This window comes from Mauremys reevesii, linkage group 18, assembly GCF_016161935.1.
Source record: "Mauremys reevesii isolate NIE-2019 linkage group 18, ASM1616193v1, whole genome shotgun sequence".
NCBI classification, from domain to species: domain Eukaryota; kingdom Metazoa; phylum Chordata; order Testudines; family Geoemydidae; genus Mauremys; species Mauremys reevesii.
The window spans coordinates 9677896-9698456 of NC_052640.1; the positions used below are offsets into that span (position 1 = coordinate 9677896).

Genomic DNA, 20561 nt, shown 5'->3' on the forward strand with positions numbered 1-20561 from the left:
TAGTCACTGTGGTTAAGATCCTCAGCTGGTGAAACTTGGCATAGTATCATCAACTTCAGTGGAGTTCTGCCAATTTATGCCAGCTGACCTGTAAATCAGTGTTATTACCCTTCTGTAGATTTCAGGCACTGTCAGTAATAACCACATGTTAAATTCAGGAAATGGTTTGTCTCTAACAAGCCCAACTACAGAGATATAAAAGATACCTACTTGAGTCTTGCTGAAATGTTGTTACTTGTCAAAGATCCATTTTTTAAAATATAACACACACACATATATATATATATATAGCTTATGGACAGGCAATTAGTTCAGTTCAGACTTCATACTCGTTCTCACAGAGGAAATATATTTTTGGAGTCTGAAAATAGTTAGCTTGTAAAAAGGTCTTAACACCGTCTACTCTATGCATAACACTGGATCTAAGCATTTGAGATATTGATTTTATATCATAAGTTTTCCTCCCAGTGACGTTTATTTTTGTGATGCAGCAACTGCTAATCAGCACGGCGAGTTTCTCAACATGCGGAGAGGAACACAGGGCAACGCTTTATGTCAAGATCAAGATAAAAGTATTTCAGAACATCCAAAAATAAACAGGCTAGTGATGTGTCAATTCTTAGCCCTGTTCCCTTGTCCTCAGCTTCCCGGTTCAGATGAAGTGTACAAAAGGAACAGAAATCCTTTTGTAATCTTTGCATTCACCTTCAGCAGTGCCAAAGATGATGTCAATGTAGCCACTAATCACCAATTGTTTTTTAAAATGAAGCTCATTGGGGCCCAATTCTCCTCTTGCTTACACTGGTGTAAAGCAGGAACAACTGCTGGTTACTGTTATAATAACTGGTGCAAAACTGACATATGTAAGATCAGCCAGTTCTATTAAAGCCTGTGAGGTCAATGGGAGTCTTTCCATTAACTTCAATGGGCTTTGGATCAGGCCCTGAGTGGAGAGTTATGTGGTTCATATTCCCCTCCCCACCAGGAAAGAGTTCTCAAAAGGAGGGTTATTCAGCTGTCCTCGTTCATTATGCCCCTTGTCGGACGTATTTTTCTACCTGATCCTTTGAAGCAAAAAGTCCTTTATGGAAGAATGGCTTGGAAAATGGCATTGTGATAAAATGGTCCAGGTGAAATGCAACTTATCACAGGGGCATCACCTCTCCATTTTGTATGTGTCATATGATATATTATATATATACACACAAGCATATTACTGTGCATGTATAGGCATGTGTATATATGTCTGACTGTATATGATTTGCAGGTTGCTCACCAATGGTTTTGGCATGGATGAAGCAGCCCGAATTTGACCCTATATATCTTCTACAATCTAAAATTTTTTCCCCACAAGGTGTTACATTTTGGTTCTCAGTCTTGCTCAATCTATAGTCCTTGTAAGGACTTGGCAGGGTTTTTGTTTTGTTTTTGTTTTTTTCACTTCTGCTTCTGTCATCTATTTCTTTTACCCATGCTGTCCCTCCCTACTGGATGACAGCTGGTTATAAATGAGACTGATCAACATAAATGAACATTAAACAGTCATTTACTGCACAAAACATCTGGTTCATGACTTACCTAATGTAGAACAAAGAATGTATATTTATTTCTTGAGGCCTTATTCAGGACAGCACTTAAGCATATGCTTAAATCCCTCTGAAGTGAAAGCTTTGAGTTAAGCACATGCCTTAATACTGTTCCAAATACAAATGGACTCAAGTACATGCTTACATGCTTTTTTGGAACCTGATTGATGGCAAAGCACTAGTATACTTCGTTAGTTAGCTAGCACTGGTGTTTAGTACTTCATTTAATTCAAGCTACTTTTTCTAAAAGTTGCCTAATATTAATATTATATCTTAGTTGCAAGTACTTATTGGTCATCTTCTGATGTCTGTAGCTTGGGGTGTACTCCCATTGTTTCCTGTTAATTTAGCTAGCAGACAGAGGGAAATTGTAGTGAATATACCTCACTGCCTATGCAAGACAGTGCCAGATTTCTCACTTAAATCCAGTTTTCCACCCAGGCTAATTATGGACTTTAAAGTTGGAAAGCTACTTTTGCCCCCCCCCCCCCCGGTTGAAGTTGAAGAAATGATTTTATGGAAGTGATTAATAAAAAGCTAACAGATTTAAATAAATAAAAAAACTCAACCCCAAGGTGCTTCTAGAAACCAGAGACTGAACCCGCACAAGCATTGGTCATGCAGTGTAGCGTGAAGATCTGGCTCTGGTTGCAAGCGTTTCTTATTTATAAACCATGCAGAACCTGTTGAGTAAAGTACCTTTGGAGGTTCTACTCCTCCAATCTGCACAGCCACTTACGCAAGCGGGGGACCACAGTAACAGCTCGTTTGGGGTAATTAATCATACTGCATCCACGCCAAGGTGTAGATGAAGGCTGTGTTAATGGAGTCATTAGCATGCCGGCTCTGTGAATCCATCACAGGAGAAGATAAATATGGCTTGATGGCCAGTAAAATGTCTCCAGGTGGGATTCTGAAGGGGAAAGATTTTAAAATTCGCATTTGGCATTCTGTTGTTTTTGGCGCCACATCTCTTTCTAACGTGACATGAAAATGAAGGTTTCACTCAAGCCCCCAAAGAAGGAAACCACTTAACAGGCACATCTTTTAAGGAGAATTTGGGAAGCAATGGAGGGAGGTTTATCATAACACTTGGTGTCCATATCTACAACCACCGACATAACTTGGGAGGTAGGGATGGAAAGATTTGTGTAGCTCCATAAAGATTGTGACATATGACCCTGTCTTCTGCAAAGCATTAAGAAGAATGCAGAACAAACCTGATTTATTGCATCATGCTGGCAATATCTACTGGTGTATTTATAACTTGCTATTTTGTATTAGCAAATTACTTTAGCAGTGCACCTAATTTTTAAAATTGCAAGTCAAGGATGAAGGTCAATAAGCATCGTGAGTAATTTCCAGCAACACTGGAAATGTCTACATTGTGCCCGGTGGTCATGCTTATTTAACGTGCATCCCCTTTTTGTGCATGTGTGTGTATGTGCAGGATACAGAAGTCCTTAACACGGCCATTCTGACAGGGAAGACGGTATCTGTTCCAGTGAAAGTTGTTGCTGTGCACGAGGATGGTTCTGTGATCGACGTTTCAGAGTCCACTGAATGTAAATCAGCTGATGAAGATGTCATAAAGGTGAGGTGGCTAAACTAAGGTGTGCAAGTTGGAGAGATGGAGCTTCCCCTTTCTGCCCCCCACCCCATTGTGCCCCTGAACAGAAGCCAACCACGATTCCTGTCCTTGTGCTCTCTGGGGCAATTCAGGCCCCCAACGTTGCAGTCATGGAGTCCCCCCAGAAATGATCCAGTGTCAGCGTTCAAAAGGGCATTGGATTTCTGGAGGTTGTGCAGGGATAGCATGCTCCTTCTGTATTGTGGAACCCAGCCATGCAGGTGCTGCCTATGTGCCTAGCAGAGAGGTGGGTGTGAATCCCTGGACTGGACAATATGAATGCATGAACACGGGAAGTGCAGGGCCCTTAGTGGTGCTAAACCACCAAAATGGGAGAAAATTGAATCGTGGCCCTGCCTCCTTTTTTTGCTGGCTAGCAGATCAATGCTGATGAGGGGGAAGCACATGCTGTCTGGTGTTAGACTTGGAAAGAATCAAGCCATCATTCAGGGACCCTTGTTGTCATGCAGCCCTTCTGCACTCATCGTTACATAAATAATACGAGTTGCTAGGATTGGTATATTGCCAGGTTGCTAATACACTCCTGACCTTTTGACCTTGTTTTTCCAGTCCAGAGTGTCTCCTAAGCAAAGACATTGCACTCTACCAAATTCTGAAGTGGCTTTGTGATGTGTATAAGAGTGACAGTTAGACCAAGAGTGAAATTCTGGTACTATTGAAGTCAATGGCGACATTCCAGTTGACTTCAACGGGGCCAAGATTTCACCACAAAGAACTTGAACTGAGTTCTCCAGAGATGAAAGACTACTTGCACTGATACATTAGGCCACCTGGTACACAAGAAAGCAGAATTTTTTAAAATAAAAACTTCTTTATAGTAAGACCTATGACTTTTTAAACAACCTTGTCCCACCTACTGTAGCAAAAGCAGACTTTCCTTTCAAATGTGATAGGCTAAATTGGTTCCCTCTACATTAACACCAATCAATGGAGAGACAAAGGCATTGTAAATATGACCTTTTAAAGTCACTGATTGTATAACTTTGCCACTGTTGTTACCATATAAAACAAAGTCATACAAATTATTATTATTTATTTAGACATAAAGGTAGAGAAGCATTTTAACGGGAATTGTGCGTCTATTATGTCTGCTTTTTGTTGGTGGTGCATAAGCATCAGCTCTGAATAGGATTATCTTGCCTTTATCATTACCTCTATGGAGTTTTCAAAGAGTAGTCTTGGAATGGTGGTATTTTTTTTTGCCTGAGTCGCGTGGACACAGCTGTTACAGAAGATAAGGCTCTGTGCTTACTACTTCCGCAAACAGAGATCCTGTGACCCAAGAACTTTAATACTAACTACCTCTGTAGCCTTTGACAAAGAACATTCCTTCTGCTCTTCTAGATAGTAATTGTGTCTTCTCTATATACATTTCCAGATCTGACAGACCATATTTATATGTTCTCTGTAGATTGCTTTTGAAGCACCAAAGCCCGTGTCTTAGTATTTTAACTCATCAGTGCAACCTTTTTTTGTAGATAAGACCATAGAGGTCTTAGCAGATTGCACATACTTTGTCAGAGAATTTTTCATGCTATCTTAGGAGAACAAGAAAATGTATATCGTCAACCTATAATTCATTTTGAAATATATGTACATGGATTTTTACCACATCAAAAATTCACCCTCTCGCCTTATTTTAAAAAACTTGGAATGAGTTCATTATCAGCCATTGCATCTGGTATGTGGTAAATGAAACACATTCCAATTTATCTCCAAAGACAATAAAGAGGCATTGGAGTTAAAGAACTTATTTTGTAACTTTACTGGTGAAATTTTAGGGTATCTATTGTCAAACTAGAGAAGGTGTTTGTTGAAGTGTTACTAGAAAAGGAGGTGTTTTCATCAGTATCTTGTAAGTCTTGATAAAAATCATTAAAAAACCCCCAAAACATACTTTGGCATGCTGCATTTTATGAAGTGAGCAAATTCTCTTATGCCACGTTTGGAAAAAAAAGGAATTGTGCTGAAATGTGTACTGGACTCAACATGCGCTTCAATTCAAATTCTCTACATAAGGTAATTGATTAAAGAAATACAATGATGTTCTATTGTCAAACCTGGAAAGATCTGAACCAAATTATACTACATCACCCTCATTATCAAATTCAACACAATATTTTAGCAACAAACAATTTTTCTTGACTGCAGCTTCCTTAATTATGCTATCAGTTGAGGTTTTCACATTCCCAGACCAATGCTAGCCAGCTTTGTGCACATTTGTTCAGGTTGGCTTGTATTTTTTGTTTCACTCTAACCAGAAACTCCAACCCAACACCTGGGTTGGTGACAAAATCTATAGCCAGGCAACTTTTGCTTTTGGGTTTTTTTGGGGGGGGTGAACACGTAGCTCTCGTTTTCATGAACACAAATCATTTCTGAGTTATCTAACAAAGACCAATTTACAATACAGCTGCAGGGAGAATGTGATGGGGAAGGGTTATTTGCTGTGCATGTAAGTAAAATGTTTTTAAACTTTAATGGCCTGGTTCTCATTTAATAGAATCATAGATTTTAAGGTCAGAAGGACCATTATGATTGTCTAGTCTGATCTCCTGCACAACGCAGGCCACAGAATCTCACCCACCCACTCCTGTATCAAACCTCTAACCTATGTCTGAGCCATTGAAGTCCTCAAATCGTGGTTTAAAGACTTCAAGGTGCAGAGACCCGTGCCCCACGCTGCAGAGGAAGGTGAAAAACCCCCAGGGCCTTTGCCAATCTGCCCTGGAGGAAAATTCCTTCCCAACCCCAAATATGGCGATCTGCTAAACCCTGAGCATGTGGGCAAGACTCACCAGCCAGCACCCAGGAAAGAATTCTCTGTAGTAACTCAGATCCCACCCAATCTAACATCCCATCACATGCCATTGGGCATATTTACCGCTAATAGTCAAAGACCAATTAATTGCCAAAATTAGGCTATCCCATCATACCATCCCCTCCATAAACTTATCAAGCTTAGTCTTGAAGCCAGATATGTCTTTTGCCCCCACTGCTCCCCTTGGAAGGCTGTTCCAGAACTTCACTCCTCTGATAGTTAGAAACTTTTGTCTAATTTCAAGTTTAAACTTCCTGATGGCCAGTTTATATCCATTTGTTCTTGTGTCCACATTGGTACTGAACTTAAATAATTCCTCTCCCTCCCTGGTATTTATCCTTCTGATATATTTATAGAGAGCAATCATATCTCCCCTCAGCCTTCTTTTGGCTAGGCTAAACAAGCCAAGCTCTTTGAGTCTCCTTTCATAAGACAGGTTTTCCATTCCTTGGATCATCCTAGTAGCCCCTTTCTGTACCTGTTCAAGTTTGAATTCATCCTTAAACATGGGAGACCAGAACTGCACACAGTATTCCAGATGAGGTCTCACCAGTGCCTTGTATAACGGTACTAACACCTCCTTATCTGTACTGGAAATACCTCACCTGATGCATCCCAAGACCGCATTAGCTTTTTTCACGGCCATATCACATTGGTGGCTCATAGTCATCCTGTGATCAACCAATACTCCGAGGTCCTTCTCCTCATCTGCTATTTATAACTGATGTGTCCCCAGCTTATAACAAAAAATTCTTGTTATTAATCCCTAAATGCATGACCTTGCACTTTTCACTATTAAATTTCCTCCTATTACTATTACTCCAGTGACTGCAATGTATCTCCAGGTTTCACCACTCTGGCAGTGTAATTAAATTTATGACCACTTTCCGATCCATTCACACTGCCAAATGGGTGTAAATGGACCTTAGTGTAAATGAGACTCAGTCAGGCCTTAAGTGTTTCTGTTTCCCAGTATATCCACTGAAATAAAATTACATTTCCTTTTTCCTTTCAACCCATTTTCCTTGAAGTCTTTACCAAAGGAAACATGAATGAATATCTCCACATGTGACCCAACTTGATTTTCAAAGGCGCACAGTCTCCCTCTATAAATGTGACTATTATTTTTTTGCTATGTACCATGCTGCTGTTCTTATCTGATTAGTGGCTCTGTTATTTATCACTTCACAATGAATTCAGGTTTCAGAGGGGTAGCCGTGTTAGGCCACAAAAGCTTATGCCCAAATAAATTTGTTAGTCTCTAAGGTGCCACAAGGACTCCTCGTTATTTTCATAGTGGATTGTTGATCTTGTAAACTCAAGAACTGAGGTGTTTTGTTTTTTTCACTTCAGAAAACCAGATACAGGTCTGTAAGACAGTGCTCATGGACTTACCTTTTGTATTAGTAAAGTTTCTACTAGTTCTAGAATTTTCTGTCGTTAGAGAAGATTGGATTAAGTTAGACATAAAAAGGTCAGGAAAAGGACTTCCTCCCTAATAACATTAACATCTGCAGCCTATAGGGAGGTGTTACATTTCAAAATACTGCCTGTTTAAAATCCAGCTAGTTCAAGCAGCAGCCCTCCATATGGGTACGCTGTCAAAGCTGGATATGAAGTTGTTCTGGTTCCTGAATTTAAAAGGTCCACTGGAGCCGGCAACTAAATAAGGCTTGACATGACCTCTAAGAAAAGAGACAAGCTTTCCAGTTGCAGTGGTGAATTTATACACGTTGTGAAAGTGAGGCTCCTGCCCTTTGACTGCTTTTCTTGTCTTTGTTCAAAATAGTTCTTATTCTGCCCGAGAATAAAACCCAAGGGCCTGATCCTAGGCTTATTCAAGTCAATGGGAGACTTTTCTATTGACTTGACTGGGATTTGGATCAGGCCATAGAACGGTAGATCAAATCCAGCACCAGTTTACACTGGCAAGAGATCTGATTCTCATTTATACTAAGGCCACTTTACCTCACCGTAGTCATGTAAAGGGGCCTTAACAGTGAGAGTAATTTAATTTTTTTGTATAATTGCAACAACCTCATAATATATTTTACCCAAAATTATTTATATGTTCTCTCAGCCTTAACTCCATCTGAATGTGGTTTTTAGCTGGGAATTTAGCAGGCTCGAACCCACGATCTGAGTTGGAACTTAGCACTGACACGGGGGTTAGCTATCTATTTCAGAAAGAACATGTAGCTGCCCCCCTTGATAAGCACCTTTTGTAAAGTCCATATTGATTTCACTTCCAGACATGTTTCCATGTGCTGTACAGAGTTAAACCCTCTCATAAAAGTTGTCAGCTGGGTTGTATGTAATTTACTAATTTTGTGCTTCTTTACACCATTAATTCCGTCCTCTATTGTTCCTTCCTAATTGCAGAAATGTCATATGCTGTTGGCCAGAACCGAGAGCATTGCATTCTTAACCTTTTATTTCTCTTTAGTAGCTTATGATTTAGTAGATTGTTAATGAGACAATCCTTTTTCTCATTTCTGTCCTTGCTCTGAATTACAGTGATGTAATTCCACTGAATTTAATTAAACCACTGGATTTACATGGATTAAGTGAGCATATCCTGGCCACTTACTATTTATGTGTGTTACCAAGTATGTATCCATTTACAGCTACCTAGATACCATGTTGATTGGGTGCAGTATAAATACATAGGGCCCAGATCCACAAAGGTACTTAGGTGCCTAAGTCTTGAGTTTAGGTGTCTAAATCCCAGTTTTGGCTCCACCGTGATCCACAAAACTCCCACTGAATCTTGTAGCACCTAAACTCACTAGTGAGTATAGTTTCGGCCTCTGGACACGCACACTGCTACGTCTCTCTCGAAGCATTCAGTTGCCTAAGTTGAGTTCAGGGCCTGATCTGGTAGGTGTGCTCAGGGAGCTACCTATTGTCCACCCTCTGACTGTTAGCCCAGTGGCTGAATACTTGCTTTGGAAGTGGGAAACCCAGGTTCAGTTTCTCCCACTAGAGGGGGAGAAAAAATTTGAACAGGAGTCTCCTGACTGCTGTAACCGCGGAGTGGATAAATAATGAAAGAGTGATTGTAACAGGGGGACTGGACCCCAGTTCCCCCACCTCCCAAGTGGGTCCCCTATCCCCTGGACATTCTCACTGCCTCTTTCTTTCTGTCTGGCCAAATGTGACAGTGGAACAGTCATTGGGCCAAATTCATCTGTGATATAATTCCATTTGTTTCAGTAGAGTTAAACCACCGAGGAATTTAGCCCAGTGTTTCTTTACTGAATGGACTCTCTAGAATCTACTAGAATTCACAGGGCCTGGTTCAGATCTCACACCCGTGTAATGCCAGTGATACCAGCACAATTACTCATGATACACCCTATACTTAGGATCAGGCTCCTTCTGCCTAATCAGAAGCATATATTGAAAACACCGGGGTCATAACATCCTGAGGACTGTGAGTGAATGCATGTCCCTCATTAGCTTGCCAGGGGAAAGCAATCTAATGCATTATTCCTCACTTTCTGGCAATATGCTGGCTAATTATGATGAAGGTCAAATTCAAACCATTTCTGCCCACTGCTTTAGTATCGCAAACCTTATCTTGAATCCTCCATATTAATGTTATTGTATAATTAATGTATAATTAATGTTAAAACAATAGAAGACCTAATTTCCCCTCTTCCCCTCTCCCCCCGCACTACTTTCTGTCTAGCAGTAGCTAACGGGGCTTCATTTCTTTATCTGATATTGTAATGAGCAGTAAAGCTGGTGGTTGACATGGATTGAAACATGATGAGGGAGGGGGAGAAACCTCATAGGAGAGAAGGGGGATCACGCTTACTCCTCCCCTCCCCTGCTAGCCTGTCCTTAAGGCCTATGTCAAGATAGGGGATACATTTGGGAATGAGCCTTTCTGGAACAGGAGTAAGTGTAAACACCATTTCCAGTTCTGTGTTTGTACAGAACCTAGTACAGGGGTTCTCAAACTGGGGGTCGGGACCCTTCAAGGGGCCATGAGATTATTACGTGGGGGGTTGCGAGCTGTCAGCCTCCACCCCAAACCTCGCTTTGCCTCCAGCATTTATAATGGTGTGAAATTTATGAAAAAGTGTTTTTAATTTATAAGGGGGGTTGCACTCAGAGGCTTGCTGTGTGAAAGGGGTCACCAGTACAAAAGTCTGAGAACCCCTGACCTAGTACAATGGGGTCCTAACTAGCGCGCCCCCACCCCCAGGTGCGACTGCAGTACAACTAAATCGTAATGGCTGGATGGGCTGGACTAACCGCCTAGGCTTATGTTTTCAAACCTTGGTCACTACAGTTATGCTCCGGAACGTGACTACTGTGATTTTCAGAGGTGTTGAGGTGGGGAGACCATGGGCGTTTGGGGCATCTGAAAATCAAGGCGCCCAAATTCTGAAAAATGTTGGCCCTAGTGCTAAAGGCCTGAGGGGAATATTTAAATACATTCAGCCTCTCTGTTACCTACATGGTAGGTGGTCCTTTCAAGTGTCCAAGTGCAGAATGGTAACCCCGCATTAGCGCTGATGAAGGGGTATGCATCCCCTCCCCCTTGTTCCACACTCAGAGCCAGGTGGCTGAGACCCTTTCAGGATAGTAATTTTTCAGTGACATGCCAAGCACATGTGTGACAGCTGCCACAGCAGGGATTGAAACTGGGACCTCTGGAACTAAAAACATGAAGTGCTACTGCTTGAGCTAATGCTCCCTAGCTGGGCCTGTAACAGGGCTTGTCTACACTTCCTGCCGGATTGGTGGGCAGCGATCGATCCAGTGGGGTTGATTTATCCCACAGACGCGATAAATCGACCGCTGAGTGCTCTCCCGTCGACTCCGGTACTCACCAGAATGAGAACCGCAAGCGGAGAGCGTCAGCTGTCGACTTACTGCAGTGAAGACACCGCGGTAAGTAGATCTAAGTACATCGACTTCAGTTACGCTATTCAGGTAGCTGAAGTTGTGTATCTTAGATCGACCCCGGGTGCTGCTGTAGACAAGCCCACAGACTTGTGTTCTCTGTGAATCAGCCACATAAGGGGGTTTTAATTTGTTTTCAATTGTTTTTTATATTCTTTGTGACAGAATTAAGAGTCTTTGGCCCAGATCCACAAAGGTAGTCAAGGCTCCTAACATCCAATTATTGCAAATTTTACAGAGAGGTTGTAGCTGTGTTAACCCCAGGATATGAGAAAGACAAGCTGGGTGAAGTAATATTGTTGATTGGACCAGCTGCTCCACTGGTGAAAGAGAGAAGTTCTTGAGCTATAGAGCTACTTCAGGCCCAAAGACGAGCTCTCTGTAGCTTGAAAGCTTGTCTCTTTCACCAGCCACAGGCACCGACTTTCCAATGTGCCGGGGCGTGCTGGACCCTCAGGCCCTGCCCCCACTCCACCCCTTCCCCCAAGGCCCCACCCCCACCTGCCTCTTCCCAACCCTGCCCCGCTCTCGCCCTGCCTCTTCCTGAGCTCACTCCGCCCCCTCTCCTGAGTGCACCTCCTCGCTCCTTCCTCTCCCTCCCAGAGCCTCCTGAATGCCGCAAAACAGCTGATCGCGGGCGGGAGCATGGGCAGGGAGTTGGAGGCACTAATCTGCAGGGCCTGCTGGTGGGAGGGAGGCGCTGGGGGGGTGGGGGGAAGCTGATGTGGGGCTTCTGGTGGGTGCTCGGCACCCATCATTTTTTCCCTGTGTGTGCTCCAGCCCCGGAGCACCCAGAGAGTCAGCACCTATGTCACCAGCAGAAATCGGGTCCAACAAAAGATGTTTATTTCACTCACCTTGTCTCTCTCTATTGATTTCAGCAGAAGTTAGGAGCCTAAATAGCTTTGTGGTTCTGGGCTCTTGTGCCTGATTCTCCTCCTTCTTGTGCTCATTTACCCCAATATCTCTCCTGTGATTTCACTGATGTACCGCCAGGCCAGGGGCAGAAGAACCAGGGCCAATGTTTTCACTGGGGAAGTGTACCAAATTATTCAAATGGGTTTAAAACTTGTTCAGCTGACGTCTGTTTAAACTCACCTGATTACAAGAAGGGTTCCGGATACTCAAGCTTGGTCTGCACTGCCTGGGAGCAAGCTTGGAATTAATCTTGAATTTGAGGGAAAATTTCCCCAGAGCGAACAAAGCCTGAGTGTCTCAGTCCACGTTAGGGAGAGAAGCTGCTGCCTGAAGTTGTTAAGATACAATTCTTTTGCCAGGAGCTCCAAAAATTGAGCTGGCGGCACTCATGATTTGCAGGCTTTGCTGTTGCTTTGTCATTAAAATCTCTGATCAAGGGTGTAACTTACTGTAAATAACATGGGCCAGGAATATGAAGGCTAATCTTATCTATCAATCTGTCATTTCGATAGTGTCTGTCACCAGACTACCTATGAGTTTTATTCAGTGCTCAGTCATTTCCCTCAAGGAAATAGTTCATCCCAGGAGCCCCAACCCTTTCTGGAAGCAATGGAAATACTCAGATGCCAGCTTGGTTGATGGATTTACCTCGGTAGCAATTAGTTTATTACAGCATGCCTTTTAGCCAGGGTTTTGTTTTTTTTTAAATTCAGTTACTTGAGGGCTGTTGAAAGGTTCAGGACAGACAGAGCAGGAGATGCCAACAATATCTCTTCACAGAACACATGGTCATAAGCAGCAAGCTGCCCTGAAACTGCCTCAGCCAATGGGCGTGAGATGGTTCCATTTAGTGGGTTCATAGAAACCCTAACCCAAGCTCCAAGTGCCCTACACTTAGGAACCCTAACCCTAGGGCGGGAAGCCCTACCCATAGGAGCCCTAACTCTAGCTCCAAGTGCCCTACCCATAGGAACCCTAACCCTAGGGGCGGAAGCTTTATGCATAGGAACCCTAATCCTATCTCCAAGTGCCCTACCCATAGGAACCCTAACCCTACTTGCAAGTGCCTTACCCATAGGAACGCTAACCCTAATATGGAGTGCCCTACCCATAGGAACCCTAACCCTAGCTCCAAGTGCCCTAACCATAGGAACAAGCCCACCTGATAGGGAACCAAAACCCTAGCTCCAGTGCCCCTACCCTTAGGTAAACCCTACCCTAGCCAAGTGCCCTACACTTAGAACCCCCCAGCGCGAAGAGCCCCCCCACTTATGAACCCTAACCCTAGGCGGGGTGCCTACCCATAGGACCTCTACCTCAGCTCCTCCCACCAACCAAAGGAACCCTAACCTGGGATGGGCCGCCTACCCATAAAAAGCCTAAGCCCTCCAAGTTCCCTCCCACCCCCTACCTAACCCCTCCCCCAGAGAGCCCATAAGAACCCTATCCCTCCTATCCCTAGGCGGAAAGCCCACCCCATAGCTAACTCTGGCTCCAGTGTGCCCTACATATAGAACCCTAACCCTAGGGGCGGAAGCTTTATGCATAGGGACCTTAATCCTATCTCCAAGTGCCCTACTCATAGGAACCCTAACCCTAGGGCGAGAAGCCCTACCCATAGGAACCCTAACTCTATCTCCAAGTGTCCTACCCTTAGGAACCCTAACCCTAGGGTGGGAAGCTCTACCCATAGGAACCCTAACCCTAGCTCCAAGTGCACTACCCTTAGGAACCCTAACCCTAAGGCAAGAAGCCCTATGCATAGGAACCCTAATCCGAACTCCAAGTAGACCCATAGACCCCATAACATTGACCCATAGACCCCAGGTCAAGTCAATGTTTTTAAGTGCAGGCCAAAAAGGCACTAATTATTGCCACTGGAGCAGTATCACTAAGCCGTAGGATGGAAAATACTTACAGTCATTGGGCCAGAGAAAATGAGAGAATGACTCGGTAGCCCAGTGCTTAAGTCACTCCCCTGCGACCTAGGAGACCCACATTTAAGTCTCTGTTCCTGTAAGTATTTTATACCAAGTTGAACAGTTTCAATGAGAGAGATTGAGGGAGACCCACCCATCACCCAGTGACTCGGGCACTCTCCTGGGAGGAAGAACCCCGAGTTCAAATCCCTGCTCCACATCAGCCAGAGTGGGGATTTGAGCCTGGGCCCCTCACATCCTGGCGGAGTGCTCTAACCACTGGACTAAAAGTTGGTGAGGGAAACAAGAGCAACCACCATTGTTCTGGGTAGGGCACAATCCGCTAGGCAGCTTCGGAAAATGCCCACCAGAATGGGCCCATCAGGTGAGATTGGTAGCGGAATGATGACCTTGAGGATCTAAATTTTGGACGTAGATGCCTAAAGTGGCAGTTAGGCACTCAGTTCCTTTGTAGAGCTAGCCATTAGCCATGCAGTGCCTCAGCTCCCCATCTGTAAAATGGGGATGATGCTTCTTCCCTATCTCAGAAGGGTGTTGTGAAGATAAATACATTAAAGCTGTAAGGCAGACCTGACACTTCCATAATCCTATATAGCAAAGATTTATTAGCCTGGCACTTTTTAGACAGTTTATGGCATAATGTATGTGTCTTCTGCAAGCTCTTTTTAAATGCGCAGAGTTTTCAAAGATAGTTGGAATATCTTGTCCGAGGGAGGAGCCATTAAGAACACATTGCGATGACGGGCAGTTACACAGCTTTCAGCAGAGATGCTGCTGAGAGGAAGACAAAACTCAGCGGCTTTAGCATTTGGCTGCTATTATAGCAAACAATGTAAAAGGGCATTAATCCTAATCCTGGGAAATGATTGCTTCAATATTTTATGTGAGTCTGAAGTGCAATATTGCTGAGGATAAACACTGAATATTTCATATTAAGAGATGAATTGAGAGAACACTGGCCAAATTAGCCATAACAAGGTTAGCAACAGCAAACTGTTGTGTGCAGAAAATGGTAAACTCTTAAAAGCTTTCATCTCAGATTCTGCAGCAAATTAATTTTACTTTATAAACTGTAATGCATGGGCCACTTAAACATTTTAATTAGGGATGTGTGGACCTCCTGGAGTTTGAGGCTTTCTACTGCTTCAACTATTGTTCATGCTAGGAAAATGAATTCACCTTTCCAAACATTAAAACAACCCTCCTGATCCCTGAGTACGTACTTGGGAAGTTATGCCGAGCCGCCCGCTGTGCAACCACGGCCACACTGGTGTTGTCAGTGCGTTAGCTCGAGCAGAGCTAGCGCCTCAGTCTACCTGGGCTGGGAAGCACAGTCCCAGCTGCAGTGTAGACATACCCATAGGGTTCTCAGCTACAGCCAGTCAACTATATGGAAGACAGAGGGGTTGTAGAATTCATTCCATGAAAAAGCTAATACAGCCCACTGTGGTGGAACCTGGTGGGAAGGAATGATACATGCCCCTTTAGCTCCTGCTCCATTTGGGAGGGCTGTAGGGTGGAAGGTGGGAATAATACTATGCATATGACAGAGCACCCCCTGCGGGGTGAGTAAAGATGATTTGTGCACTTCATTTTGCTACCTAGATATATAGCAGGATGGAAGAGACACCTTCATCCTTAATGGCCTGAACTCCTGAAATGTGTTCAGTGCCTGCCAAGGAGCGCTGAGGCTCTGACCTCCTGCTAAAGTCCCTGGGAATTGTGGCAGCTCTCAGAAGGTGCTCAGCATCTTGTAGGATTGGGCCCTTACTTTGTGCTTCCTTGGTTCTGCGGGCCTTAATCAGATTTTGAAAGCTGTATGTTTTTGTAGTTTAATTGATCCACACCTGCATTTTAGTAATGTGTTCCAAGATGCACTCCCTGGAGAGGTATAATTGGACTTGAAGACAGAGATGATGAGGCTGACACGCCACCATCATTTTGAAGTACCTGCAGTAAATTTATTTGACATAAAAAGCACCTGCCATTGACAGATACCAGCAACCTTTCTCCTTCAGGGGGAGAGGCCTTTTTTTTTGCATTCCCGTCATGCGGAACTGGAAACTTGAATAAAAATTATCTTGTTTTCTTCATAGGTAGAGCTGTAGGATATGAAATGTACAGGCAACTTGAAAGCCGTGCAGCCTTGTTGTTGAGCACAAGACTTCCTTAGAGAACTGACACCCGACTGTGTATTGTCAGGCTTTTTTTTTTTTTTTTTTTTTAAATCCAATCAGAAAGAACATCAGCGATTTATTGGGTTGACACCAGTTGGGCAATTTAAACTAAGCATGAAAAAAAGAGTGTAACTAACTCTGTGATACAAGAGATGGGAAATGGATGATATTCACTCTGTGTGGCCCTTTTCCTTCTTTCCCTTGCTTCTTGGGGCTAAATCCTGGTGTCCTTATTCAGCAAATCCCCCACTGGCTTCAATGGGAACAACACCTAAGGCTTGAATAAAGATGGCAGGATTTGGCATTTTGTTTTCCACCATAGATTCTTAGGACCTGATTCTCACTTACACTAACGTCACTTTACCTAGTAATATAAAAGGGCCTTAAAGACCCACTGTCACTGCCAGAATGGTGTAAAGTTTCCTTAGTGTTAATGAGAATCAGGCCCTTAGTGCTGGGTCCATGTAGTTCTTTGAGAGACATAAGCATAAAGTAATGGTTTAAAAGCCGCATTAAACTATTTATGATTGAGGTCCTTATGTTCAGCAGCAAGTGGCACCTAAATTTTGCAACGAAGCCTCTGGATGTTGCAGCTCTCCAGTGTGACAGATTAGAAATTCTCTGGCAGTTCCTGGGGAATTAAAACATGGTGGCTTTCACTGAATTAAACACAAAAACAAATAGCCCTTCTGTTATTTCTTTTGATATTGGATTCAGTTTATTTTGCTCTGCCTTTAAATTTTCAATGTGCTACAGAATTTTGTATGGACAACATGATGTGATGTTGTAGAAGTTGCCAGCATGGAAGATACCATTTTGGCACCTGGGTAGGTGGATGTTGAGGCTTTTAGCTACTGGGAAGGTATGGTTAGTAGTTTGTGATTCTTGGATAAGCCAGCATGGGTGCTTCTATTAAAATGATTGGCAGTGACGCAGTAACAGTGTTGGCATTTTAAGTGACATCGGTAGGTTCCAGAGTCAACATGCTATGGGATGAATGGGTACTGTTCACATTTAAAGCTAGTGTTAGACTGTGTCAGTCAACATGATCGTTTTACATTTTGTTCAGATTTGGGGCTTTTTATTTAGAACCATATGAGCTAGAAACTTAATTTTGTTTTGAGAAAATGGAGGCTTAGAGTCTCCACATCAGTGGGAGTGCTTCATGCAGATTGAGGGCATTTGGTGACACAACAGTTGTAATTAGACCGGAGAAGCCTGTTGTTTAGAATAAGTACTTAATGTGTGGGTGGGTTGGTAGGATGGGTTCTGAAGGCAGGCTTGTTACCACAGCGCTAATGCTTGAGGAGTTAAAAGTGATACGCTCAGCTTTAGCCAACAACTCATAACTTGGGAGAAATGATTCAGTTCCTTTTGGTTTCAGGGGAGGCCCAGCCCTTTTAAGTTCTATTTCTCACTTTTGCCACAATCAATTCATAGTGGATCTCAAAGGTGTCCCGAGATGTTCTGACCAATGAACAATCATTTAAAAGATGATGAGTATTGATCTAATTTAAGGCTTGATCCTGCTAAGCTTTTACTCCCATGAGTAATCCTTGCTCACGCAAGTAGTACCATTTACCCCATAAAGTAAGGACTATGAGTGTAGAAAGCTTTGCAGGATAAGAGCCTCAAACTATGTAAAACTTGCCTTTAAATAGGATACAGCCGATCACTAAATGTTACTCTGCTGGTGTGTGCAGTGTTGTTGTATCTGTGGTGGCCCCAAGATATTAGAAAGACGAAATGGGTGGGGTAATATCTTTTATTGGATCAACTGAAGCTCTTCTTCAGCTCATGCTCTGCTGGTGTGTTTCTCCGTCACCGTTCAGGTCTGCTCCTGCTCGAGGGTGCTGCATGACTCAAGCTGGGGCAAAGGGTGACACTTCTGTCCTTGCATTATAAGTTGAATGACACAGTCCTGCTACGCACTGGGCCAATGCAAAGAACCCACAGCCATTAATGCAAGTCTAAATCAGAACTCTGCAGTAAGCCAAAGAAAAGGGAATTAGTGCCTTGGAGAAGTAACGCGCAACAATACAAAGGCCCTCGCAAGTATCAAACAAGGGTTGTGCAATGAATATACACGTTAACGAAGAGGATCTAGGCACATATTTGCATTTTACTGCTATATTATTGGCAGAGTGTTGGCAATGGGCTTACACCCCCCTGCACGGAACATAGTTAGACAGTCTAGCCTTGACGAGATTACAGTTGAAGAAGACAACCACGCTGTGGACATTCTGAAAGCTAATCCTTTATTTAGTTACTAGTACAAATATCCAGCCCAGCTCAAGCAGTGAGGACGAGAATGACATTAGCCAGGGAGCAGAGAATGCAGATTACCCAGCAGGACTGACAGCAAGCAGAGGTTCTCTGCGCTAAGCTCTGTTGTCAAGTGGGATAAGCTGCTAGCAGGAAATGACAGTTCCTATTCATATGCATTATGTATTTGCTCTTTTCCAATTGGTCCTTTTGAAAATACTGTTTGGATTTAATGTGCATCCCTCCCCAATGGGTCTAACACCTATGTTTTCACTTGAAAGACTAAATGAAAATCTAAAGGCACACAGCGCTTATTTTGATCTCTTACACTCCCCATTACCACTTCAGGGTGAAGTTAATGTATGTTCTTCCTTATTGTTTTCCTTAATTCACTCCTTTCCATCAAGGCCCAGCAAGTAACAATTTTTCAAGCCAGTTTTTAACAGCATGAACCTACGGTGTTTGCTGTCTGTCATTCTAGGTGACATTTGACGCCCTTGGTCTTTTGGAATATGATGGCATTTTTTTCAGACCTAAATGCTATATGGCCAGCTGATCACACTGCCTGCTGCAAAGCAATGGAATATACCTACAGCCCTACAGATAAATGTAACCTTTGATTTCGTCAAGTCCCCAAACCAGTGCACCCAGGTGATCTCTTAAAATGGTTTCCTTCTGGAAACTGTGCAAAAAGGGATATCAGAAAAGATATTCTGCATTTGGTTATTAAGAGCAGACGGGGCGGCCCGCTGTTCCTTGCCGGTGGGATGTTTGCTTTAGACAAGCCTTTCGAAAGTACACATTGCCACTGGAGAATGCCTTGCTGCACTTTTTATCCTCCCTCCTGTGAATCAAAGGTTCTAATAAGTGGGAATGGCATGGCACAGCTGTATCACTGAAGAGTTAGAGTCCCTGTTATACACCAGCCACAGTCTTGTAGGTTTCCCCAAGCTACAAAGGGACGAACCTCAGAGACTCGCTACAGAATGAGAAAATCCTTCCTGGGGATAAATAATTCATTCCCATGTTTGGAATAATACTTCATTTTACACGTTACAGAGAGCAGGCATACTGCCGGAAAGAGACTAAGGAAAGATTACAGGCGCAGAGCTTCTCAGCCAGGCACAATGGCCCTGATTCATCCCTGCTTTGGTGCTTGTAGCAGGCATGGGGAGGTGGCGGCTTGCGCCTACTGTATTCTGGGAATGCTGGGCTGGTTTTGCCCTGGAGAAAATTATAGGATGCTCAAAGTTGCACATCGACTACAATGGCTTCTCCTACCTCTGGCACATCCCATACTCCACCCTGTGTGAGGGCCTCCTTCTGGGGGGACCAGAGATGGCTGGGTGTTGTCTCTTTTGCTCTTTATACAATACAACACCACTATGCAGAAACTATCCAGTAGGGTCCCAAATAACCATGTTCATTGAGCATACACAAACACGCATGCCTAGCTACATATGCACTGCTACTGTGACCGTTGCTGGTGGCTTCTAAAACATTGAACACAGTGTTAGCGCCACTAGAGGGCTCGCAAACTCTTTGAAGGGATACTACTCTATTCTTATACATTATACTCTCTCTCCTATTGCGAGTATTCCCTGGGGGCTATCTGCAGATGTAGTGGAACCTCTTTGTGTCCGCATAACGAGCACAAAGGGGGGGTCACATGAATCTAGCCCGCTGTTTTCAGGAGCACGGGGGAGTGAGAACATGTTCCACTGTCACCGTTCAGCAGGGTGTCCACACCATCCTCCCACCTGGGGCTAGTTCCGCTGGTCGATACAGGTGTGAGACCATGGCCCTGCCCTCTCTGAGGAGTCCAGCAGCAGTGCTAGCATCATGTAGCTAGGGGCTAGGTGAGAGCAAGCTCTGTGACTGTGCCCAGCCTGCCAGCCCGCTCTCCGTCCACGCAGGAGGTTGGAACCATCTAGCCCGAAAATTTTACACAAGACCGAGATAAGAATGGCCAGGCTAATCACCAGAACATTACTCTTTCACATTGTTTTTTTAATAAACCACAAGCTGAATCTGTATAAATGTTTCCCAGCATCCTTAGTGGATCCCTGTAATGATAAATATTTGGGTTACAGCCTTTTTTTTAATTGTTGTTGTTGAGTACCGTTGTGTAAAGTCTAATAGACAGCCATTTGCTAAGTCCTTCTGTTCTTCTGAAAACTGAACAGTGGGGCTTGTTTAATCGCCTTATGTTATTATTGATATTCTCGTGTAGTGTAAATAATTTTACTGAGGAAAAATGTATTATTGCCAGCTTTGAGCTCC

General features: G+C 43.5%; 1 protein-coding gene across 4 annotated transcripts in view; it reads left to right on the forward strand.

The window, feature by feature from the left end:
* The window catches only part of TMEM132B (transmembrane protein 132B), a 341030-nt gene that overhangs the window by 277514 nt on the left and 42955 nt on the right, over positions 1-20561 (forward strand). For all 4 annotated transcript variants that reach the window (XM_039505631.1, XM_039505630.1, XM_039505632.1 and 1 more), the window contains one exon: positions 3037-3180. In XM_039505631.1, coding sequence (XP_039361565.1) covers positions 3037-3180 — 144 coding nt within the window. The remainder of the gene's footprint in view (positions 1-3036; positions 3181-20561) is intronic.